The 26710-nt window shown below is 38.6% G+C and overlaps 1 protein-coding gene across 1 annotated transcript; it reads left to right on the top strand.

Moving 5' to 3' along the window:
- Positions 1-4082: 4082 nt before the first annotated feature.
- Positions 4083-26201, top strand: LOC124089454 (protein phosphatase inhibitor 2-like). The gene is made up of 3 exons (XM_046439496.1): positions 4083-4398; positions 4516-4653; positions 25561-26201. The coding sequence occupies exons 1-3, from the start codon at positions 4083-4085 to the stop codon at positions 26199-26201; spliced, it is 1095 nt and encodes a 364-aa protein (XP_046295452.1).
- Positions 26202-26710: the final 509 nt, after the last annotated feature.

Here is a 26710-nt window from a genome sequence, read left to right as displayed (position 1 = left end):
GACATACAAAATTTAAACAGATCAATTTCAAGCAAGGCAATAGAAGACACCATCAAAAGCCTACCAATCAAGAAAAGCCCAGGACCAGAAAAATTCTCAGCCAAGTTCTACAAGACCTTCAGTGAAAAATTAATATTAATACTCCTCAAATTATTTCATGAAATAGAAAAGAAGGGAATTCTTCCAAACTCATTTTATGAAGCTAGTATCACCCTAATATCAAAGCCAGACAAAGATTCATCAAGGAAAGAAAACTTCAGACCAATACCCCTGAAGAACATGGATGCAAAAATTCTCAATAAAATTCTGAAAATCACATACAAAAACATAGTAAAAAGATAGAGCACCTGATCAAGTGGGGGTCATCCCAGGGATGCAAGGTTGGTTCAACATATGGAAATAAATAAAGGTTATTTCACCACATCAATAGACTTACAGAAAAGAATCATATGATTATATAAATAGATGCATAGAAAGCATTTGACAAAATTCAGCACCATTTCATATGCAAAACACTAAAAAATTCTAGGGATAGTAGAAACATACCTCAACATTGTAAAAGCTGTCTATGCTAAATCCAAGGCCAATATCATTCTTAATGGAGAAAAATTGGAAGCATTCTCTCTAAAAACTGGAACAAGACATTGATGACCTCTTTAACTACTTCTATTCAACCTTGTCCTTGAAACTCTAGCCAGAGTAATTAGACAGATGAAAGAAATTAAAGGGATACAAATAAGAAAAGGAAAACTCAAAATTATCACTATTTGCCAATGACATGATTTTATACTTAGAAGATCCAAAAAAATTCCACCAGAAAGCTTCTAGATTTAATAAGTAAATTTAACAAAGTAGCAGGATATAAAACCAATACCCATAAATCAAATGCATTTTTATGCATCACTGATGAATCCTCTGAAGGAGAAATTAGGAAAACCACCTCATTCACAATAACCTAAAAAAATACACTCCAATCAATAAATCAATTTAACAAAAGAGGTGAAAGACCTGTAGAAGGAAAACTACTGAATACTAAAGAAAGAAATTGAAGACAACCTTGGAAGATGGAAAAATCTCCCATGCTCTTGGATAGGCAAAATTAATATTGTCAAATGGCCATACTACCCAAAAAGCTATACAGATTCAACAGGATTCTAATTAAAATACCAATGTCATTCCTTATAGAAACAGAAAAAACAATCATTACATTAATTTGGAAAAACAAGAGACCCAGAGTATCCAAAGCAATCCATAGCAAGAAGAGTGAAGCAGGAGGCATCACAATACCAGACCTAAAACTATACTGTGGAGACATAGTAACAAAAATGGCATGGTATTCTGATAGGACATAAGAAATTATCCCTAGTGGTTGAATTTACTAAAATTTGGTTTCTGTTGTAAATTATGGTCTACTTTAGAAAATGTTCTATGTATTGATGATAGATGAAATATTCTCCAGATGTCTATTAGGTCCATTTGATTATTTTTTTTTTTTAGTTCAGAAAAATTTTTACTTAGTTTATGTCTGCTGCCGCAGTCTGGCTGCAGCAAACTAACCGGGGGGGTGACGAACAACTTGTGTACATTGATACAGCAGGAGTGGGAGCCATTTATTGTAGGACAGGAGGGGTATATATACATCGCACACAGCTTATCTTAATTAACATAAACTAGATACAGCAGTCAACCAATAAGGAATCTCCACACTTAATGGCTCTCTGGCGTTACTTCACAAACCACTCCCTCTGGCAAAATGCCAGGTGCCATCTTGACTTGTTTACAGACCCTAACAGTCTGCATGATCTCTCTAATGGTGAGAGTAGGTGAGTGACTCACACCTGTGCTCCAGCACCTCCTCCAAATACACAAGTACCATGTCTTCAGGTTATTTTCCTCATCTGGTCTCTTCTCTTCATCTTGGTCATGAGCAACCATAGGTTCTACCCTCTATCACAGTATCTCAACTGGACCCTGAGTCACAGTTATTGGAGATGGCTGTGTCCTCTGAGGTAGAATTCATTATTTCTAGTCTTGCCTGTATTCTCTACCTTCTCCTCTGTAAATAGGGAGGATTTGTAGTGAGAATCCACAGAATGCCAAAGAAGAACATGGGATGGTGGAGGATGGTAGACAGATACTTCACTAGGGCTTCCTTCAGCAACTTCAGCATGGTGTCATGCCCATAATCTCCCCAAACAGCATCTCAAACTTCCTGCTGAAAATGTGGATCATGGGGATAACCTGGCTCAAAGTGGACATGTGGGTGCTCATCCAAGGGTCTCAATGTGTCACAAACAGACTGCATGACCTTTCACTGGTTACAGCTGATCAGTTCTCTGAAGTTAGACTCAGTGGTCATTATGTTAATTGTTCTTTTTTGCACAATGAATCACTCAAGCACATGGAACAATGTGTTCCACTTGGAAGGCATGTCCTGGATAAGGTGGTTATGAGATAGGTCCTTCTACATCTCCTAGTTTTTTACTTAGAGTCACTGGAAAACCCATTCTCACAGCTGGAGAACTACTGCAATGCTCAGTAGGTTCTGCACCATTCTTTGGCTCTTAATGGCCTAGTTTGTGATCAGTTTCACTATGTAGCTGAAGCATTGCATGCTCAATGTTCCCCTAATTCAGTTTCTTCCCTATGCTCAGGTCATCAGTGACTATGGTACCAATCTGAAGGTCATTTAGGCTTCTGCATGCTCTTGCCACTGTGGTCACAATTGATGTGACACAACCAAAAATGCCAAACAACAGTGGTCCTCACAATGTGGTAGGACCTACATTGAGTCATAAGGGTCAGGTACTCATGGGTCTGGTTACTCATCCATATTCTGGAAGGACCACATCACTGTCAGCTTATTTCAGCTGTGACATATTCTTTTACATTGACATTCATACCCAGGATAGCTGTCCTGTACAAGTAAGAAAGAGAAGGCAAAGAGTATTGAGGTTTCAAGCATTTGAGCAACCTTTTAAAGCCAACATCGTCTACAAAAGAATATGGCTGAAGGCCAAATGCAATCATTTCAGCAATGAGACGTGATTTTTGTGTGTTGTGGGGGGGGGGGGCTGAGTGAGGGTCATAAAACTTCTCACTGAGGTTGTCAAAGGAGTAGTGCCAGATAACTCCATGATCAGTGGCCCTTGGATGCCTGAAGAGTGGGTCAGGGTGGTCTCTGAGACATGGGTCTTGAGCAGGTGGCATGGAACCTCTTCAGATGTTAGGAGGCAGCTGGTGCCCTGGTTGGTGGGATTCTTGCTGCTGCTGCTGGTCCAGCCACAGTGTAAGCATACCACTTTAGGGACTCTGCAGAGCAAATAGAGAAATGACTACAGCTTTGAGCTCTTCTTGCTATTAATGGGAAATATAATACATTATTTTTTTCTGGCCTCTCTGGCAAGCCAGTTTATTATTTTTTTGCATGCCTTTAATCCCAGTGCAGGAGTATTGCGAGTTTGAAACCAGACTTATCAACTTAGCAAGGCCCAAGCAATTAAGGGAGACCCTGTCTCAAAAAAAAAGGGCAGGGGGCTGGGGATGTGGCTCAATGGTTCAGTGCCTCTGAGTTCAATCCCTGGTACCAAAACAAATAACAAGAATAAAAAGAAGAAACAAACAAAAATCATTAGAAAAAGCCAGTTAATTTGGAGGAGGAATTTTCCATGGAGTTTGCCAAACTTGTACCCAGAAAGCCCTTTTTAATTCTAACATTTTCATGGTGGCATCTGTAGCACAAATGGCTGGTGCCTAAGCTCCCTTTCTTCCCCGGGCATGATGACCCAGCTGCAGTGTAGACATACTGACTCAAAACTATTCACAGGGACCCAGTGAAAAAATGGTGCCAGACTTCCTACTTCAGTCTTTTCATGACCTTCTTATTCTGTTGGAAGACAGCACCAGATTCAAACATTCTAGAACTCAGTTCCCCAGTATGCTTCTTCTCAGGAGAGGATACCACCAGGGCCTCACCAACATCCTTGGAACCCAACAGCACAGTCATAAATTCCCAGAACACAACTGCAGATCCCTGGCCAGCCTGCCCAGGGATGAGGAGGCAGAAGGGCACACTTTGACCAATGTTGCTAGAAAGAGATGACACAGAATTTGGTTCTCCTCCGGAGGCAGCGGGTTTAGACTCAGGGTATGAGATGGGGGACCGCACCTGCAGACAGGACGCTGGTGCCGCTCCCATTCTCTTGCAGCACGTTGGAGCATTGCGTTTTCCAATTGTGCCAAAAGAGGCAGCTGGTGTCCAGGTTCTTGCGGTTCTTCCCTCTGCTCAACTCATTCATGAAGTCAACGTGTTGGATTTGAGCAGTCCAGGAGTGACCGGAAGTGCTTCCAGACTCCAGATCTGCTCCTGGAACCAAACTTGCTCTCGGGAAGGGGACAGTTTCTTTCCACCACGCCCTCTATAGTTCCGTCATAATGGAATGCAGTGATGTGGTGGTACCCCCACACACCAGGTCCTCCCCTTTGCTGTACTTCTTCTCGTGACTGGCACATCAGAGGAGATTTCAGAAGAGACTACTGACACCGGCTCAGGCAACGGGATCGTAGGCGCCATTTTCTGGACGAGTCTGATGGGTGAGAGTGTGGAACTGAGGTCTCACGCTTTTGCAGGTTGTATGAAAGCAGGAGCCAGAGGTGGGAAAGGAGGACCTCCCAGAGACACTTCTGTTCCTTTGAATGAGCTTAGTGCAGTGCCCTTACCTGAAGTGTCTCATGAGGCAATTTGTACTCAATTATTTCTCATTTTCCCCCCTCCGGAGAACTATTCATACGTTACTTACATGTTGTTTTAGTGCTATCTTGAGAAGAGTTAGAGAAATGCTTCCAAGCTGGAAATTACTTCCTGGAGTTTTTGTGTCAGCTGGAAACAAGGCTCTGGGTCACTGCTTCTGTAGCTACACAATACAGTGTGCTGTTTAAGTGGAAGAACGGAGACCCATGGTCGTCCTCCCTTTCAGCAGGGAAGTACTTTTCAGGAGGTTGACAGGTACAGCTCACTCCTGCCCTGACTTCTGCCTCCTTGGCATCAATCTCTCTGTGCTTCATGTCCTATTGTTCATGCTGGAAGTCCATTCCTTCTAAACTGTGGCCAGGAACTAGATCACCATTTTCCTCCTCTATTTGAATCAAAATCACTGTCTTCTATTTTGAGACAAAAACATAGTCCCCTTTGGAACAAGTGTTCTGGTTATTCTCCATGACCTTCCACAACTATCCTGGCTCCTTCATCATGCTAATGTCTTAGGTAAATAAAAAACTGGTCCAAATGCTCATCTGTGCAGCCAAATGTATATTATCTTCATCTTTTCATAATTACTCAATCTTTGAGGATGTTTCTATGACTGATCATGATTATCATTGGAAAGCAGAAGGTAGCATGCCTGAGCACATGTGTTTCAGGAGTTCTGCTAAATACTTCACAGTGTGGACACACTGTGGAGACTCACTTTTGGTATTAAAGCCAGGATACCCACCACCTTGACAGCACAAACATGGTCCTTTTGCATTTCTGTCTTCATGCTTTCTTAGCTCCATTTTCCAGTTTTCCTCACAACCCAAACTCCAGGCCCATCAGGGATCTGGCTCAGTGCAGTCCACAAGCTGAGGACCTACAACTGTACTGCAGGAGCACCCACTCATCAGTTGCTTTGTTTGCCAAATATGCACTGGGCTACCTGAAATTGTAACCCACTCCCCAGGGCTGCGTATGGTGAGGGTTGGCTCCATTGATTTTTTTATATTGTTTCACTCATTATTAAAACCTTTGACCCAGCCCACTCCATAGCACTGCCTACCAGTTTACATTTTCTGCTTGAGCTGCCAGCGTCCTGATGTGTCATATGAAGTCCACTCATATTACTTGCTCCAGAAAAATATGGAAATTTGTAATTCTTTAAATGCATAATTAATTTCAATTACAAGAGGTAATTTTTGTCTTTTCTTTTTCTTTTATTATGTTATGCTCACTGTGACATATTTGTATATGCACATAATTTGCTCCAATACACTTCCCATTCTTCCTCCCCTTCTCCCTTCCCCTATTCATCTCCTTTATTCTCTGGTCTTCTATTTATTTACATGTATTTTTCCCCCATTGGTGCATTATAATTTTTCACAAAAGTGGAATTTATTGTAATACATCAATAGGTATAGAATAATTTTGATTTATTTTATTCCCCTTTTCTTTTTCCCACCCCCTTTATCTTCTTGATTCCCTACCTCTACTTTGCTGATCTTTAAGAATAATTTTTTTTGGTCAAGAATCTTAAATATTCTGCAATGAACCATCACCTCTGTCCCCCCTAATCCTGTTCTGGCCTTTTCACCTTCATCTTTCTCCCATCCTTGGTTCCCCTGTGTTGAGAGCCACAGCCTAAGGGGCCCCAGCAAACTTTCAGACTGCCAGCTGATGATTGGCTCACAGCAGCCCCAGCAACATCTAGCTGATTGGCTTCTCTTCGGTGATGCTCATTGGGCTGTTTCCCTGCCCTTTCAGACCACAGAGCTGCTCGTTGGGGGACTTTTTTGGCTCTGCCCACGCGACCCAGCCAATGGGCCTCAAGACCAGGAGGATTGTGGGAGGTGGAGAAGCTTGTGTTGGAGAGAGAGGCTTGTGGGAAGCTGGTGGTGGCAGTTGGGGCTCTGAGGGTTTTTCCTGAGAGGCTGTTTTGTTTGGTGTGTGTGGTTCTAATAATAAAGTTAGTTTCTTTTGACAAGTGGCTCCTGATTGTGCCCAGCCAGACTGCGGCACCCCTGCTGCTCTTTCTTAGTAAAACTAGTAAAACCTCTTAAAATATCTTATTTTTCCACTCAATGAACACCTTGCTGTTCATTTTTAGTTCTCACCCTATTTGTGGTCCCTCTCCCAGATTCTCAGACTCTACCCAGACAAACACTGACCACTGCAGGTCCAGGGTCTCAGAGCCTGGATTCAAAGGAGAGGTTTAAAGATCCCCATGCCCAGGAGTTGGCTTTGACATCTTGCCCCACCTGCCTGAGGCTGATCATTAACCCAGTGCTTATATAAACCTAGGGCCTTTCCTGATGTGTGCAAGGCCCTGGGTTCAATTCCCAGTGTTGAACATATTAAATTTTTTTGGACATTTATAAACGTGAATTGTTATAATCTAAATTTATTTGTCTTGTTTTATGCATACAATTCTTTAATAAAATAGCATTTAAATCACTTACTTTTTAAAAGATACTTACAAATAAATAATATTTTTCCATTCTTGTTTCATTTTGGACTAGTTGAGCATTCATATTTGTTTTATCTTGATAGTTATTCATATTTGTTCCAATATTTCAGTGATTTCTTCAGGGCTTACAGTATGTGTTATTTACTATCTAACTTTCTAACTTTAAATAATGTTATACATATGGTATAATAATCTCACAAAATTATAGTTGTATATACTTCTTCAAATTACTTATAAAGTTATTGTCATATTTTATTTAAACTTTATAAATTTCAATATATAATACTTGAATTTTTACTTTGAACAGTAAAATACTTTGCTGAATTTCAGAAGAAAAATTATCTCATATATATCTACATATTTAATAGTTCTGCATTTATTTTCTTAATTTTTGATCTTTTTGGTTACATATGACAGTAGAGTATAATTTGACTCATTTATACAAACATGGAGTATATAGTACTGTCATTAGGATCACAGGCTCATGATTGTTTATGACATAGATTCACTGTGATATATCTATACATGTACATAGGAAATTATGTCATAATCATTCCATTGTCTTTCCTATTCTTACCTCCTTCCATTCATTCCCCTTTGTCTAATCTACTAAACTTGATTCTTCCACTCTTTCCATTGTTGTGTGCTAGCATCTACGTATCAGAGAACATTTGACCTTTGTTTTTTGGGGATTAGTTTATTTCAATTAGCATAATATTCTCCAGATCCATCCATTTACTGGCAAATGTCATAAAGTCATTCTTCTTGATGGCTGAGTAATACTCTATTGTGTATATATATCAAATTTTGTTAGCCTAGGTTGGTTGAAGGGCACTTAGTTCCATAGCTTAGATGTGGGTGTGCCACTGTAGAATACTATTTTTAAGTCCTTTTGGTATAAACTGAAGAGTAGGATAGCTAGGTCAAAGGATGATTCTATTCCAAGTATTCTAAGGAATGTCCATACTGCTTTCCAGAGTGGTTGTACCAATTTGCAGTCCCACCAACAATGTATAAGAGTACCTTTCTCCCCACATCCTTGCCAACATTTATTGTTACTTTTGTTCTTGATAATTGCCATTCTTACTTGAGTTAGACTCTCAGTGTAGTTTTAATTTGTATTTCTCTAATTGCTAGAGATATTAAACATTTTTTTCATATATTTGTTGACCATTCATATTTCTTCTTCTGTGAAGTGTTTGTTCAGGTCCTTTGCCCATTTATTGATTGAGTTATTGTTTTTTTGTTAAGTTTTTTGAGATCTTTGTATATCCTGGGGATTAATGCTCTGAAGCGCAGGTGACAAAGATTTTCTTCTGTTCTGAAGGTTCTCTCATCACTTTCTGGATTGTTTCCTTTGCTGTGAAGAAGCTTTTTAGTTTGATACCATCCCATTTATTGATTCTCGATTTTACTACTTGCACTTTAGGAGTCTTGTTGAGGAAGTTAGTTCCTATGCTGACATGATAGAGTCTTGGGGCTAATTTTTCTTCTAGTAAAGGCACAGGTTCTCTGTTCTAATACCTTGGATCTACTTTGAGTTGAATTTTGTGCAGGCAAGAGATAGGAGTTCAATTTCATTCTGCTACATATGGATTTCCAGTTTTCCCAGCACCGTTGTTGAAGAGGCTATGTTTTCTCCAATGTATGTTTATGATGTCTTTGTCTAGTATGAGATAACTAAATATATGTTGATTTGTCTCTGTGTCTTCTGTTCTGTTCTATTAGTCTTCATGTCTGTTTTGGTACCAATAACACGCTATTTTTTAAGTTTTAAAATATTTTATTAGTTGTCAATGGATCTTTATTTGTTTACATGTGGTGCTGAGAATCAAATCCAATGCCTCACACATGCTAGACAAGCACTCTGCCACTGAGCCACAATCCCAGCCCAAGCATGCTGTTTTTGTCACTGTTGTTATGTAGTATATTTTAATGTCTGGTATTGTGATGCCTCCTGTTTCACTTCTTTTGGTAAGGATTGCTTTGGCTATTCTGGGCCTCTTATTTTCCAAATGAATTTCATGTCTGCTTTTTCTATTTCTACGAAAGATGTCATTGGGATTTTAATAGGAATTGCATTAAATCTGTATAGTGCATTTGGTAGTATGGACATTTTGACAATAATAATTCTGCCTATCCAAGAACATTGTGAGATCTTTCTATCTTCTAAGGTCTTCTTCAATTCTTTTTTTAGTGTTCTGTAGGTTTCATTTTAGTAGAAAAGTTCTTCACTTCTTTTGTTAGATTCATTCCCATATACTTTATTTTATATTTTTGAGGGTATTGTGAATGGGATAGGTTTCTTAATTTCTCTTTTGGCTGATTCATCATTGGTGTATAGGAACACAATTAATTTATTGCTGTTAATTTTATATCCTGCTACTTTGCTGAATTTGTTTATGAGCTCTAAACATTTTCTGGTGGAGTTTTTTTGGCATTTGATTATAGGATCATGTTGTCAGCAAATAGTTTGAGTTCTGCTTTTCCTATATGTATCCCTTTCATTTTATATTTTTGCCTCATTGCTCTGGCTAGGGCTTCAAGGACTATGTTGAGTAGAATTGGTGAAAGAGGGCATCACTGTCTTATTCCTGTTTTTAGAGTGAATGCTTTCAATTTTCTTCACTTAGAATGATGTTGGTCTTGATTTTAGCATATATCCCTTTTACAATGTTGAGGTATATTCCTACTATCCCTAATTTTTTCTAGTGTTTTGAACATGAATGGATGCTGTATTTTGTCAAATGTTTTTTCTGTATATATTTAGATAACCGGATTTCCATATGTTCAACCAATCTTGCATCCCTGGGATGAACCCCACTGGATCACTGTGCACTATCTTTTTAGTATGGTTTTGTATGTGATTTGCCAGTATTTTATTAAGAATTTTTGCATCTATGTTCATTAGGTATATTGGTCTGAAGTTTTCTTTCCTTGGTGTGTTTTTGTCTGCTTTTGGTATCAGGGTGATACTAGCTTCACTGAATGAGTTTGGGAGTGTTCCCTCCTTTTCTGTTGTAATAGTAAGAGGACTACTGGGGTTAGTTTTTATTTGAAGGTAGAACTTGGCTGAGAATCCATCTGGTCCTGGACTTTTTGTTGGCAGGATTTTGATGGAATCTTCAAATTCATTGCTTCAAATTGATCTATTTAAATTTTGTATGTCCTCCTGGTTCAATCTGGGAAGGTCACATTTCTCTAGAAATATGTCCATGTCTTCAAGATTTCAAATTTTAGAAATTTGATGTTTTCCCCTTTTTTCTTGTTTAGCAGGCTAGGGTTTTATCAATCTTATTGATTTTTTTCAAAGACAAAACCAAAGGCTGAATGTTTTTTCTTAATATGCAGATGCTAATTCACAATAAGTCTGGGGGCCCTAGGGAAGAATAGTGTTACCTTAGATTAGGTAGAGGGAAGCCATGGGAGGGTAGGGGAGGTGCTGTGGGGTTAGAAAAGATAGTAGAATGAAGCCAACATTATTACTGTGTGTATACATGTGACTACATGACCAATATGATTCTGTAATATGTACACTCAGAAAAATGAAATTATATCCCATCTATGTATGATACATCAAAGTGCATAAATGCATTCTACTGTCATGTATAATTAATTAAAACAAATAAAAAATTAAAAAATAAAATACAATAAAAAAGTATTTAGCCATTCAATTAAAAATAAAAAAGAACCATCCTTTTGTTTCATTAATTTTTTGAGTTTTTTTTGGGGGGTGGTGGTGTGGATTTCAATTTCATTGATTTTTGCTCTGATTTTTTAATTATTTACAGTCTTATACCGCCTTTAGTATTGATTTGTTCTTTTTTTAGGACTTCAAGGTGTAGTTTTATTATATATATATATATATATATATATATATATATTTTTTTTTTTTTTTTTTGAGGTGCATTATTTATTTTGTTAATTTCTATTCTTTAAATGAATGAGCTCAATGCTATGAACTTTCCTCTTAGAACCATCTTCATAGTGGCTTAGAATATTTTGATATATTGTGTTGCTCTTGTCATTTACCTATAAGCATTTTTTTAAAAATTTCATCCTGATTTCTTCAGCTATCCACTCATCATTCATTAGCATATTATTTAGTCTTTAGATACTAGATAAGCTTCTATTTTTATCTATGCCATTGATTTCTAATTTCATTCTGTTATTATCTGATATAATGCAAGGTATTATCTCTATATTTTGTATTTACTAAGTATTGCTTTGTGGCCTAATTGTGGTCTATTTTAGAAAATGATCTGTGTGCTCCTGATAGGAAAGTGTATTTAGTCATTGAGGGATGAAATATTCTATATATGTTTGCTAACTCTAAGTTATTAATTATATTTATTAGTTTTAGCTTCTTTGTTTAGTTTTTGTTTGGAGGAGCTATCCAGTGATGATGGTAAAGGCATCCAGTATTATTGTGTTGTGGTCTATTTGATTTTGAAATTGAGAAGGGTTTGTTTGATGTATGTAGGTACTCCATCATTAGGGACAGAAATGTTTCTGATTGTTATATCTTGTTGATGTATCATTCCTTTAAGCAGTATGAAATTGATTTCTTGGTCCTTTCTAATAAACTTGGGTATGAAGTCCACTTTATCTGATATAAGTATAGAAACCCCTGCTCATTTATGAGATCCATATGAATTATAAGATTTTCCCCATGCTTTTACCTTCAGACTGTGGATGTCTTTGCTTATGAGGTGAGTCTTTTTGGAGACAGCATGTTGTTGGGTCTTGTTTTTTAATATAGTCTGTGTCTTTTTTAAAATTTTTTTTAGTTGTAGTTGGACACGATCCCTTTATTTTATTTATTGTTATATGTTGCTGAGGATCAAACCCAGCATCTTGCATGTGCTAGGTGAGCGCTCCACCACTGAGCCACAATCCCAGCCCCTCTGTGTCTTTGATTGATGAGTTTAGGCCATTTACATTCAGTGTTATTATGAGAATTGATTTTTATTTCCTGTCATTAAATTTAAAAAAAAATTTATTTAGTGCTGAGGATTGAACCCAGGACCTCACACATGCTAGATGAGCGCTCTACTGTTGAGCAACAACCTTAGCCCCTATTTCCTGTTATTTTGATTTATTTTTGGTTTATAATTTGAATTAGTTTCTCCTTTGATTGCTTATTGTTCGAGTGTAGTTCCTCCCTTTACTGGTTTTCACTTTCATTGTTCATTTCTTCTTCATGAAATATCTTATTGAATATGTTTTGTAGTGCTGGGTTTCTAGTTATGAATTCTCTTAACATGTTTATTATTGAAGGTTTTTATTTCATTATCAAATCTGAAGCTTAGTTTTGTTGGATATAGTATTTTTGCTTGGCATTCTTTTTCTGTCAGGGCTTGGTATATATTATCTAAAACCTCCTAGCTTTGAAGGTTTGGGTTGAGAATTCAGCTGCTATTAGAATTGGTTTCCTTCTAAATATGTCCTGTCAGTTTTCTCTAGCAGCCTTTAAAATTTTATCATTATTCTGTTCTGGCATTTCCATTAAAATATACCTTGGTGTAGGTCTGTTGTAATTTTGTTGTATATTTGGAGTACTGTATTTGATTTCCACTTCATTATTAAGTTTGGGGAAATTTTCAGATATTATTTCATTGAAAAGATTGTACGTTCCTTTGGTTTGTATCTCAGAGCCTTCATCTATCCCTATAAATCTTAAATTTGGTCTTTTCATGTTATCCCATCTTTCTTGTAAGTTCTGTTTGTGTTCTCTTGACATCTTTTCTCTGTGGTCAATTTTATTTTCAAGATTATATATTTTATCTTCTTTGCCTGGAACTCTGTTTGCCTGGTGATGCTTTCCATTGAGCTTTAAATTTTGTTTATTTGATTCCTTCTTTTAAGAATTTCTTATTGATTCTTCAGGATTTCTATCTACTTATTTAGATGGTCTTTCACTTCTTGGATTTTCTTTCTAATTTCATTCCATACATTGCCTTTTAATTCATAGATCAGTTTAACTATGAACTTTCTCAATTCCTTCTATGTCATTTACTCCACTTTAATGTCATTGGATTCTATTATGAGGTATTTTGACTTCTTTAGGATAATTTGTTCCCTTTGCTTTTTTATGTTGTTTGTATGTCTACCCATTTATCAGTAAGAATCTTGAGGTGGCAGAGCTTCTATTATATGAATTTACATTGTTTTTGAAGTTTTCTAGTACCTCATGCTTTAGTGGTAGACAAATAATATTCAATGCAATCAATATTCAACATTGAACTAAATACTTAGTTCCTATTTTGGCATCTCCAATGTTAATTGGCAGTATAAAGAGAAAGGGTATGTAGGCAATTGCTGACAGTATAAATGTTGTGTTCATAAAAGAGTTTGCCATTTAAAAAAGGTGAAGAGGGAGAATGCAGAGGAGATTTAGGATGTAATAATTGATAGAGAGCATGAGAGAGAGAGATAGTAAAGAATTAAAAGATCAGTGAAAAAGAGAACAATAAAATTTGGCTGTTAGCAAAAGACAAGAGAGGAAGAGAATCAAGGGAAATAAGAGAAAAAGAATATAAGACAAAAAATATAAAGCAAAACCAAGGTATACCTATAAAAAACACTAGTCCCCAAAATACAGAGTCAAGAAAATAACTATCTTCAAGAAATGCTAGAAATAAGAGTGAGACAAATATGTATATATTTAAATGTCCATGACCACTCACCACACAAAAGTTAAAAATGTTCTTGATGGAAGATTAATGTATTGTTTCTGCAGTGATGGTAAAAAGTTGTCTATAATATTATATGTTGATTGTCAGTTCCTAATTGCCTGTCTTTCCATTTTTTTCTGGAGGTATGCATTGTGCACAAAAGTATTAGTAGTTGCAGGCTGTCAGTTTTTTCCTGTTGCCTATTCTCAGCTTCCCTTCTCAGCAGTATGAGGTGTGTTGTGTTGGAGGGTATCATCTACTCCACTCATAGTGAGGTGCAAGTGTAGAGTTCTGTGAAAGGAGTTCCCAGAGGTGGTGCTGTTTGGGTCTAGCTAGATCCCCAATGCTTTGTGGAATGATATTTGGTGAAGCTTTTAAATCAGCACCCCTCTGGAACCTGGCTGCTTCCAGTCTACACAGGTGTCTGTACTGCTTGACTCCCCCTTGGGTTCTACTTGAGCAGTGGAGGAGCCAGTCCTTTGCCCTCCTCTACCTCCCATGGCTCCCTATCTTGGCCATTCGGTTGAGTCCCAAGCGCACATTTCCTCTCTCACTAGATCAAGTCCCTAGTCATCCCAGCTGGTCCTGTGAACTGCAAGACTCAAAGTGTAACAGACACCCAGGATCTCTCAGGTCTGAGTGTCTCAAATTCCTCTGAGTACAACACTGTTCATGCCAGAATTTAATTTCACCTGTTTTTCTAGTCAAACTCTGGGTCCTTTGACTTTGTCAGGTCAGGTTTTTGGACCCATCTGGAATTACACAGGTCTAGGCACTTGGGTTTTGACCCACACTAGCCAGCCACCAAAGCACGATGAAAAAAGATGATGGCTGATCCCACTCTCTGCAGGTCACTGGGAGATGTGCAGCATCCCTCTCACATGAAAGCAAAGTGCAGTCATCCACTGGATCAGCTCAACAATGTACTGGATTATCATCCCGTGTTTTAAGACACACCTCAGTGCCACTTGGAATGTGGGCTCTCTTAGTCTCTCTCTCTGACCTGCCTGCAATGGATCTGCATTGGCAGCCAGTGGTGCTGGTGTTGTATTATTTTCTTTTGCTTTATTCTATTGAAACTTCTGTGTCCCGGGCTGGGGATGTGGCTCAAGCGGTAGCGTGCTTGTCTGGTATGCGTGTGGCCCAGGTTCGATCCTCAGCACCACATACAAACAAAGATGTTGTGTCCACCGAAAACTGAAAAATAAATATTAAAATTCTCTCTCTCTCTCTCAAAAAACAAACAAACAAACAAAAAACCTAGCTGATTGGCTCCTCGGCCCCAGCAACATCTAGCTGATTGGCTCCTCTGCGGTGATGCTCATTGGGCTGTTTCCCTGCCCTTTCAGACCACGGAGCTGCTCATTGGGGGACTTTTTTGGCTCCGCCCACGTGACCCAGCCAATCGGCCTCAAGAGCAGGAGGATTGTGGGAGGTGGAGAGAGTCTTGTGGAGGGGAGAGAGAGGCTTGTGGAAAGCCGGTGGTGGCAGTTGAGGCTCTGAGGGTTTTTCCTGAGAGGCTGTTTTGTTTGGCGTGTGTGGTTCTAAAAATAAAGTTAGTTTCTTTTGACAAGTGGCTCCTGATTGTGCCCAGCCAGACTGCAGCATTTGGTGGCTTGCACGGGGAGCGACTGAGGGTAAGTGAACTGCTCGCCCCTGAGGGCAGGGCGAGAGGATGGGTAGCCATTTTAAGATTCTTCTTTTGTTATTTTGTTTCACTTTTGTTTTAAGTTGCCTGTCCCTGGAGATGTGTAAGATGGAAGAAAAACCGCTCACATCTGAGGAACAGATAGGGAGAAAGGATGGATGGACATTTCAGGAGGCTATTATAATGATTTTGTGTTGTTCCAATTTTGTTTCACTCAGTTTCAGTTTTGTTAGGCGTTATCTTGTTGGGTTGTATTATAGTAGAAATACGGGATCAGAAATTAGTAAAAAACAAACTGAAAGAGTGTTAAGTAAATTGTTAGAGGAAGGAGGCATCTCAGTAAAATCAAGAACAATCAGGGCATACGTTGATACAATACAAAAATGTAGCCCATGGCTTTTTAAGGAGGAGTTGTTAAATATATCACAATGGAACCATCATGGTGAAGATTTAAAAAGAATAGAAAAGAAAAGCCCAGGGACTCTGCCAGTTGGCACATTGCCATTGTGGACGTTCATATCTTGTTTGCTTAGTCCAAAGCCTTCAGTTCAGACAATGGTAGAGGAAGAAGAAGACATAATGATTCAAGTAAAAGAGAAGGTCTCTCAAGTTAGTCAGACAGAGGAAAAGATTCAAGTAAAAGAGAAGGCCTCTCAAGCTAGTCAGACAGAGAAAGAAAGTGTAAAACAGAAAAAGCCATCAGGGGGAAAGTTACAACAGGAGACTGCTACTAACACCTTTCTATCACCAGAGGGTGTAAGTGTCCAACCAACAGCACCACCTCTACAGGAGACTGCTACTAACACCTTTCTATCACCAGAGGACGTAAGTGTCCAACTAACAAGGCCACCTCCATATGCTGGGAGGTCCCCAACCCCCGCAGTTGATAGTTGGGATCCTGAGACAAGATCTCAAATATTAACATGCCCTGTATTTGAGGCAGGAGGGCAGCGATTTTACCAAGTTTTAAATTTCAAAACAGTGAAGCAGCTAAAAGAGGCTGTAACAACCTATGGTCCTCAAGCACCCTTCACTGTAAGCATGGTCGAATCCATTAACAACTTGAACATGACGCCAGCAGATTGGGCTAATATGTGTAAAGCTGTGCTAAATGGAGGACAATACCTGTTATGGAAGGTTGCCAATGAGGAATTTTGCAAGGAGATGGCTAGGCGAAATGCAGCAGCTGGTTATCCTCAGAGAAATCTAGATATGTTGTTAGGAAAGGGACCTTATGAGGATCAGCAGCAACAAATTGCATATGATCCTGGCATATACGCACAAATTGCTGCAGATGCAATTAAGGCATGGAAGACTTTACAAGGACATGGAGGTTTACAAGGTCAATTATCTAAGGTAATACAAGGAGCTAATGAACCTTATGCTGAATTTGTAGATAGGCTTATTCAAACAGCTACCAGAGTTTTTGGGAATACAGAACAAGTAATGCCATTACTAAAACACCTGGCTTATGAGCAAGCGAATCGTTGGTGCAGAGATATCATTAGACCATGGAAACATGAAGATTTAAACACATATATTAAATTATGTAGAGACATTAATGAACAAGAGCAAGTCGTGGCAGCTGCAGTAAAACAGGCTTTAGATGCCAGAGACATTAATGAACAAGGGCAAATTGTGGCAGCTGCAGTAAAACAGGCTTTAGCTGCCAGGCCAAGAACATGCTACAATTGTGAACAAACAGGACATTTTAAAAGGAATTGCCCCATTGGAGGAGGGTTTAACAAAACTAGGTATCAAAGGAGTAGAATACCAGGTATTTGCCCACGATGCCGTAGAGGGAGACATTGGGCTAATGAATGCCGTTCTCAAACCACCATAGAGGGTACTCCATTATCAAAAAACGAACAAGGACCAGGTGTTTATCCATGATATCGTGGAGAAAGGCATCGGGCTCCATTGCCAAAAAATGGACAGGGGGGCCCAATGCTCCGGGGCCCAAAACCACAAATATACGGAGCACTGGAGGAACCCAGCAACCCCATCAGGGTAGTGCCCAGGACACATTGTCCATCAGATCCCTCATCAGACAAACCAGAGGGAGCGCAGGGTTGGACATCTGCGCCTCCGCCAGAGCAGTACTAACTCCAGAGATGGGAGTTCAAATCATTCCCACAGGGGTGAAAGGACCTCTTCCCAAAGGAACAGTAGGCTTATTATTGGGACGCAGCTCTTCTACTCTAAAAGGATTTATGATAAGTCCTGGGGTAATTGATCCCAATTATGAAGGTGAAATAAAAATTATAGCCAGTTCTCCAAAGGGTATATCAGTAATTTCACCAGGAGATAGAATAGCACAGTTACTAATAATACCCAGCCTACATGATAAATTTTCCAGTCGTACTGTAGAAAGAGGTTCCAAGGGATTAGGCTCCACAGGTGTAGATTGGGCTATGCTTTCTTTAAATTTAGATTCTCGCCCCATGCTAAAACTAAATATTCAAGGACATGAATTTAATGGGCTACTGGATACAGGTGCAGACCTTAGCATCATCTCTCGTCAAGAATGGCCAAAACATTGGCCATTACAACAAGCCACTCAAATGCTTCGAGGCCTAGGAGTGGCAACTAATCCCCATAGAAGTGCAATGGTATTAGATTGGAAGGATCCTGAAGGATGTGAAGGAACTATACAGCCATATGTATTGGATCATCTTCCCGTAAATTTATGGGGACGAGATGTCCTAGATCAATTAGGTTTGACATTAACAAACAACATCAACCAAAATGCACCCACTATTATGACTAGACAAGGTTTTAGGAAAGGAAAAAGATTAGAAAAACAAGAACAAGGTATAGCAGCACCAATACAAATAGATCAAGGAACAGACAGACATGGGTTGGATTTTCAGAAAGGGCCACTGAGACAATAAAAATTACTTGGAAATCAGAAAGACCAGTATGGGTTTCTCAGTGGCCCCTGACTAAAGAAAAGATACAAGCAGCCCATGACCTGGTCAAACAACAATTAGCAGAAGGACATATACAACCTTCTGTATCTCCCCATAATACTCCCATTTTTGTCATCAAAAAGAAACCTGGTAAATGGAGATTATTGCAAGATTTAAGAGCCATTAATAATGAGATGGTTATTATGGGACCTGCTCAATCAGGGATTCCTCAGTTGTCTGCTTTGCCAAAAACCTGGTATGTTTTAGTTATAGATATTAAAGATTGTTTTTTTTCAATTCCAATTCATCCTGAGGATAGTCCACGTTTTGCATTTACTATCCCTGCACTGAATCATGAAGGTCCTGGTCAGAGATATGAATGGAAAGTACTCCCTCAAGGGATGGCTAACAGCCCAACTATGTGTCAAATTTATGTTAACAAAGCAATCCAGCCACTTAGAAATCAAAATCCTGAACTACAAATATTTCACTATATGGATGATGTATTATTAGCACACAAAGATAAAAACACATTGCTAGAATGTTATGCCACACTTACAAACTTATTAAAAAATTATAATCTAGAGATAGCAATAGATAAAGTACAATTAAATTTTCCAGTTAATTATTTAGGAGTTCTATTATCCTCAACCATGGTCCGTCCACCAAAAATTCAAATACGAGTAGATCAACTCAAATCACTTAATGACTTTCAAAAGTTATTAGGAGACATAAATTGGATAAGGCCTTATTTAGGTATACCAACAGGAGAGTTGGGACCTTTATTTGATATCCTAAAAGGTCCATCAGATCCAAATTCACCCCGAATGTTAACGCCTGAAGCAAGAAAGGCAATAAAAATCATTGAAACATATATGGAAAATATGCATTTGGATAGAATTGATATAAGTTTGCCTTTATTATTTATTGTACTACCAACAAAAAATATTCCTACAGGAGTATTTTGGCAAGAAGGTCCATTATTATGGATACATTTATCTTATTCTCCTAACACTATTCTTACTAGGTATCCTGAGGCTGTAGGACAATTAATACTCAAAGGAATAAAAGCAGCAAAGGGAGTGTTTGGAATTTCTCCCAATAAAATTATTACTCCATATACTATGAATCAAATTGATGAGTTAGCTAATGAGTTAAATACTTGGGCAATAATCGTGTGCAAATCTAATGTTTCATTTGATAACCACTTACCATCTAATCCTTTATTGTCTTTTTGGTCATTGCATCCTGTAATTTTTCCAAAAATGACAAGAAAAACACCTATCATGAATGCTCCAAATATATTCACTGATGGGTCAAATAATGGTACAGCAGCAGTAGTTACCCCTGATCAAACTTTTACATTTTTAGTACCCAAACAATCAGCTCAAAAGGTAGAGCTTAATGCAGTTTTACAAGCTTTTGTGATGTTTAAAGATTCTGTATTTAATTTATTTTCTGATAGTCAGTATGTAGTTAATGCTATAGTATCTCTTGAAGATGCTGGTAGGATTTCCCCTTCTTCTACTGTTTTCTCTTTGCTTTCCACTATACAAAGTCTAATCTGGGACAGAAAAGATCCATTCTTTATAGGACATATCAGGGCACATACAGGATTGCCTGGAGCCCTTAGTTTGGGCAATGATTTAGCAGATAAAACTACACATGACATACATATTTTCTCTACACTAGAAGAAGCTATAAATTTTCATAAAAAGTTCCATGTCAATGCTAATACTTTACAAAAGCATTTTAAAATAACTAAGGAACAAGCTAGACAAATAATAAAACAATGTCAAAATTGTGTGACCTTTTTACCACAAGTTAATCTTGGAGTCAATCCTAGAGGATTGATACCTAACCATATTTGGCAGATGGACGTCACACACTTGCCAGAATTTGGAAAATTAAAATATTTCATGTTACAGTTGATACTTCTTCTGGATTTTTGATGGGCTCCCTTCATGCCGGAGAAAAAACTAAAGATGTTATAGCTCATTGCTTACAAAATTTTGCCACTGTGGGTGTTCCAAAACAGTTAAAAACAGATAATGCCCCTGGTTATACTTCTACCTCTTTTAAACAATTTTGCTCAACATTTGGCATTACTCATATAACAGGAATCCCATACAATCCACAGGGACAAGGCATAGTTGAAAGAGCTCATCAAACTATTAAAATGTACTTATTAAAGCAAAAAGAAGGAATTGGGAAGGGGTATATATTCCCCAAAGATAAACTTAAAATAACCCTTTTTACTCTAAACTTTTTAAATTTGGATTCATCAGGACTTAGTGCTGTGGAAAGGCATATGTGTCCAAAAAATGTGCATAAGCCCAAGGTACTTTGGAAGGATATTCTAACAGGACAATGGAAAGGTCCTGACCCAGTAATTGTCTGGAGTCGGGGGTCTGTTTGTGTGTTTCCACAGGGAGAACAGCAGCCGATTTGGATTCCAGAGAGATTAACCAAGGTCCTGACCCAGTGATTGTCTGGAGTCGGGGGTCTGTTTATGTGTTTCCACAGGGAGAACAGCAGCCGATTTGGATTCCAGAAAGATTAACTAAATCGATTTCTACAGACCAAAAAGAAGATGATTTGGCTCAAATCCATAACAACTGATATCCAAAACTCCAGTTTGGCTATTCTTACATCTGCAACAGAACCAGGATGCTTTTTTCAATATCTATTTTATTATTGCCCTTTGCCATATCATGAAGTTCTATTTTGTTTTTTGAGCTCATACAGACCTAGGTTAATGTTTTGCTGATCAGTTCTATTTTTTGACTATAGAGTTTTTAAACATTGCAATGGAGATTTCACCTGTAAAAAGTTATAAGGCCTTTACTATAATGTTATGTGTTGTATGTATTATATTATGTGTGCACACTTGTGTTTTGTGTTATATGTTTGAATGTACGAATGTCCATATATCATATATGATGAGCACTCATGATAAAATGGATCCAAATATTTTTTTTCACGTGATTTATATGGTTTAATTTAAATTGGGTAAACAACTGTTGAGGATTGTTTTAATATGTAAACAAAAAAGAAGGTTAACAGATCTGTTTGTTTACTTTCACCTTTTCATTATATTTAATAATTCTCTTAAAGATAATGTAAATTGTTAAGAAAATTGTTTTCTTTTAGTGCCTTCTGTAATGTTACATAATTTTTTCTTTAGCCATTATTGCCAGAATTCCTATCTTCATCCCAGTGCCAGTGAAGACAATGTAAATTGTTAAGAAAATTGTTTTCTTTTAGTGCCTTCTGTAATGTTACATAATTTTTTCTTTAGCCATTATTGCCAGAATTCCTATCTTCATCCCAGTGCTGGTGAAGTCAAAGATAAAACCAATCTACAGCTTCTACAATAGCCATCACTGAACTGCTTGCAGAACTTGCCTGGACACATTGTGAGCTCACCTGTATGCATTGTGAACTATCTGTTGGTGCAGCGACTTGTGGTAGTGTTGGGGTATTTTTGCTGATGATGTCATTGGTGGTACAATTTTTCCAAAAGGAGCCGTCAATTGGCTTGGTGTATCTTCCTCCCTTCTGCTTGTCATGATCGTCCAGCTAAAATTTGGGGGCCAACAGAGGTGAGGCAAAGAACCTCACCCCCCTGCTGGTACAAAGACCTCTCCACAGGTGTGGCTGTATACTGGACCGGTAGTCAGTGATGGGTAAGATCCAATTGCAATGGTACCAACCTAAGGACCATATGTATTATTGGACAACCTAAGGCAGGCACGGTCCCTAAGCCACATGCTTTTTGTTTAAACAGAGAGGGGGAGATGTTGAGAGCCACAGCCGAAGGGGCCCCAGCAAACTTCCAGCTGCCAGCAAACTTCCAGCTGCCGGCTGATGATTGGCTCACAACGGCCCCAGCAACATCTAGCTGATTGGCTCCTCGGCCCCAGCAACATCTAGCTGATTGGCTCCTCTGCGGTGATTCTCATTGGGCTGTTTCCCTGCCTTTTCAGACCACGGAGCTGCTCATTGGGGGACTTTTTTGGCTCCGCCCATGTGACCCAGCCAATTGGCCTCAAGAGCAGGAGGATTGTGGGAGGTGGAGAGAGTCTTGTGGAGGGGAGAGAGAGGCTTGTGGAAAGCCGGTGGTGGCAGTTGAGGCTCTGAGGGTTTTTCCTGAGAGGCTGTTTTGTTTGGCGTGTGTGGTTCTAAAAATAAAGTTAGTTTCTTTTGACAAGTGGCTCCTGATTGTGCCCAGCCAGACTGCGGCACAAACAAACAAAAAACCTTCTGTGTCCCTAGTCCATTCTACGAGTCCAGTATTAAATTCCAGTAGGATTTCTTTCTTTCTTTTTTTCTTCCTTCCTTCCTTTCTTTTCTTTCTTTCAACTGATCTCAAAGAGAAGCTGTTTGTACTCTTTCCTGGTCCCAAGCCATGGAGTAATTTGGAAAGTAACCTTCTCTACTCCACCATCTTGACCTTTCAGAATTAAAAAAAAATTTAAAAAACTGTTGTCATAACATAGTCTATAGGAAAACATTTCTCTCTTTAGGAGTGCTGGAAAACTTACTAATGTTAGCACCCTGAACAGAGCAGCTTGGGTATATTGGGTGCATTTGTAGTTCTTTTACCATCACATGGCTCCTTTTCTGCTCAGGCAATGCTGAAGACCAATTTGTTGAGAAATGTCTTCGTGGCTGCTAAGTAGGCCAGAGTTTCCTGAGACAATTTTCCGTGTGTGTGTGTGTGTGTGTGTGTGTTTATATGTGAATAAAGAAAAAGTTGGCCATGTTGGTCTTATTTGATGTACATTGGTTGCCCATTTGCTGGTGGCTCTTCATAAATCTACTTATAATCGTGACCTGTAATTCCAGAAAAAAAAAACATAGTGTCACCAATTATGAGAGGTTTTCTTCTGGCATTTGAGAACCTACAAGTTCAGTTATATCTTGTGTGCTTTTCCCATAATCTTCATCAAGAATCTTCTGCCTTGGCTTCTTACTACTGCACAGTGCTTTGTGGAATGATGTTTGGTGAAGATGCTTTTAAATAAGCATCCCTCTGGAACCTGGCTGCTTCCAGTCCACACTGGGTGTCTGTACTGCTTGAATCTCCCATCAGTTCTACTTGAGCTGTGGCAAGGGTTGATAGGAGGTCTGACAGTTTGGGTCCAAAGACAGGTTCAACTCAGAGCATATTCCTTCTTTGCTCCCAAACCTGAGTTAATACTGTTTCTCTTATCTAAATTCATCTCCCCTCTCTGTTCTCCTCCAATGGCTAGCTTACTCCCAAATTATTCCAACCCTACCCTGAATATCTGGGTACTACATCTGTCTATTTCATATGTTCTGTGCAGTTACTGAAAGTGTATTCTATTTCCTATGATAGTGCTAAAAGTGGTCCTTGCCCAGGGACTGATCATATGGGTTTTGTAGTGTGGCATCTTTGACCACAATTATATTGCAGTAGAGACTGCATCTTCCTCTATGGGCATGGAGACTGTATATAATGGGTATATAATAGGTACTCAGTAAATACTTTCTTTACAAAACTTGTGACCACCTAAATAGCATGAAAGGAAATGGAGACTGGCAAATGACAGCTAGGGTGATTGGAGTCAGACCAACTATAAGTTAAAAATGGATTTTTATTTGGGGCATCCAGTCTGAAGTTGCCTTCTTTTGTGAAATATGGAAGTCTCAACCAAATTCCAAAGCAACAAACCAGTTCAGTCCCTACCCTGTACTGAAATAGCTGATTAGAAAAAAGTGTTTTTTACAGAGGGTTAAAAAGGCAGAGACAGAAGAAGTACTCCAGGGTCTTATACTCCAGTTCTTTTCTGTCAGAACTGGTGCTTGTCCATTCAAGGGATCTCTCTTCATCTTTGAGTCTTAAGCATAGCAGGCAATGTGATGGAAAAGGGAGATGACTGAGAACAGGATTCTATGGCTGGAAAAATAGAAAAGAACTTCTTCCTACCCAGCTTTGGGGTCTGTGTGGCTGATTCAAGGGGCAAGGGTTGATAGGAGGTCTGGCAGTTTGGGTCCAAAGACAGGTTCAACTCAGAGCATATAAGTGGATATGCCAATGTTCCTCAGGGCAAAGTTCTGTAGGTTTTCCTATTAAAAGCCTTAGAGTTTATTGCAGCCACATGACATTGCTGTTGTATCACAAAGCACCCAGACTCCCTTATGTTAAACCCATGAGCATGGCTATGTTCCAAGAAAACTATTTATGGACACTGAAATTTAAATTTCATTTAATTTAACATTTCGAAAAATAGTGTCATTCTTTAGAATTTTAAACCATTTTTAATCATTCAAAAATGTGGGAAAAATGTTCTTGGCTTATGGGTCATGAAAAAGTGGTGACAGGCTGAATTTAGCCCACCAAATATAGTTTACTGATTATTGCTCTTAAGAAGTAGCAAAATGGACCACCCTACTTAACATTATTCTGTTTTCAAAAAGTCTGATTTGGATCTTTTAACTCTAACCTTAGTCTGTTTGCTTGCATTCCAGATGGGTGCATCCCCTTTTTGCCAGTAATAACAACAGTGGCCTGGTTGGTACAGTAGCAGCTTCAATAAGTGCTTTGGCAGCATTTGAATGGAATGTAAGTGACAACATATACTGTTGCCTTTAAATCAAACCCATATCCAGAAATTTCATAAAACCATTTCTCAGGTTTTTCTGGGACTCTTTATAGGATGTATTTCTCTTTGCTTTGACTTTTATTTTTCCTTGTCCTAGTAAGCTTTTTGTTTTAACTTCAACACCTCCATTCCAGTTACATTATTATTCACCTATTCGAGTTTTCTCAAGCAGTTATTCCCACTAGGCAGGAGGATGGTGAGTTCAAAGCCAGCCTCAGCAAAAGTGAGGTGCTAAGCAACTCAGTGAGACCCTATCTCTAAATAAAATACAAAATAGGGCTGGGGATGTGGTTTAGTGGTTGAGTGTCCCTGAGTTCAATCCCTAATACCACCCCGCCCCCCCAAAAATCTAATTTCTGGGGTGAAGGACCGGTGGTAGAGGGCTGTGGCCTTGGGGTTGTTGTGTCACTCAGTTCTGAAGGAGCTCCGTGGGTATCTAGTGAGTTCTGCTAGCATTTGACCTTCTCTTCCCAGACCCCACACCAGCAGCAACCCTGAGCCGACACCCAGAAAGACCGGCAATAGTGGCCTCCACCGCCTCGCACCCACCCATCAAGGGGATCCTGAAGAACAAGACGTCTGCGACTTCCTCGGTGGTGTCCTCGGTGGAGCAGCCCCACCGGAGTGTTGAAGAGGAGTTGAGTAAAAAATCCCAGAAGTGGGATGAAATGAACATCCTGGCAACATATCACCCAGCAGGCAAAGACTATGGTTTAATGAAAATAGATGAACCAAGCACTCCTTACCATAGTATGATGAGTGATGATGAAGATGCATATAGTGATACAGAAACCACTGAAGCCATGACTCCAGATGTTCTAGCTAAGAAATTAACTGCTGTTGAAGGCTCAGAACCAAAGTATTGGATTCAAGAAAAAAAAAGCAGAGTCGAGGAGAAAAATGACTTCTCACTTGAAGAACGAGAAAAAAAGCGACAATTTGAATTGAGGAGGAAACTTCACTACAACGAAGGACTGAATATTAAATTAGCTAGACAACTAATTGCAAAAGATCTACACGATGATGAAGATGAAATGTTAGAGGCAGACACTGAACAATCAAAGCAAGGATCTACTGCAAGTGGCCAACAGCAAAACAAATCACAAAATTTATAGAAGAGATTTGTTCAACATTGCAATTGTTTGTCAAATACAAACCCTGTTCACTATAACATGCCGCTTCTTGTTCTCCACAATTCATGACTTAAGTACCAAAATGCATTCCAGTTATTTTATATTGCCAAGAATTAAATGATAACCTTAGAGACTGATTAGACTAAAGATGCCTAATTAATGCATATACAGTGTAATGTCATCAGTCTAAAACTGCTTTACTTTAAGAACACTGATTAATTTGTATAGGACATTATATAGCTTTTTATGCTTTAGAAGTTAAACAATACCTGGGGGGGGAGGGGGAAGGGGAACTAATTTATTTTCATCACTTCTAGATGTGATACCTCTTATAAAAGTTTTTTTAATCAAAAGCCTTCTTGGAACAAGAAGATATATAGGCTGAAATATATATATATATATATATATATATATATATATATATATATATATATATATATATATATATTCAGGCTGAAAGGTATTTTAACAGTTGTCTTCAATTGTCTTTT

This window comes from Marmota monax, unplaced genomic scaffold (assembly GCF_021218885.2).
Source record: "Marmota monax isolate L192 unplaced genomic scaffold, Marmota_monax_Labrador192_F-V1.1 WCK01_AAM20220418_F8-fsc00253, whole genome shotgun sequence".
Classification (NCBI taxonomy): domain Eukaryota; kingdom Metazoa; phylum Chordata; class Mammalia; order Rodentia; family Sciuridae; genus Marmota; species Marmota monax.
The sequence above is the reverse complement of the archived record's forward strand: the minus strand, read 5'-3'. Positions and strand labels throughout refer to the sequence as shown.

What these genes read in the sequence shown, in the direction of transcription:
- LOC124089454 (XM_046439496.1), top strand. Translation starts at nt 4,083, where the DNA reads ATGTTGCTAGAAAGAGATGACACAGAATTTGGTTCTCCTCCGGAGGCA. An exon ending in TTGCTCTCGGGAAGGGGACA is followed by an intron (nt 4,399 to 4,515) that starts GTTTCTTTCCAC and finishes CTGGCACATCAG; the next exon opens with AGGAGATTTCAGAAGAGACT. An exon ending in TATGAAAGCAGGAGCCAGAG is followed by an intron (nt 4,654 to 25,560) that starts GTGGGAAAGGAG and finishes TTCTCTTCCCAG; the next exon opens with ACCCCACACCAGCAGCAACC.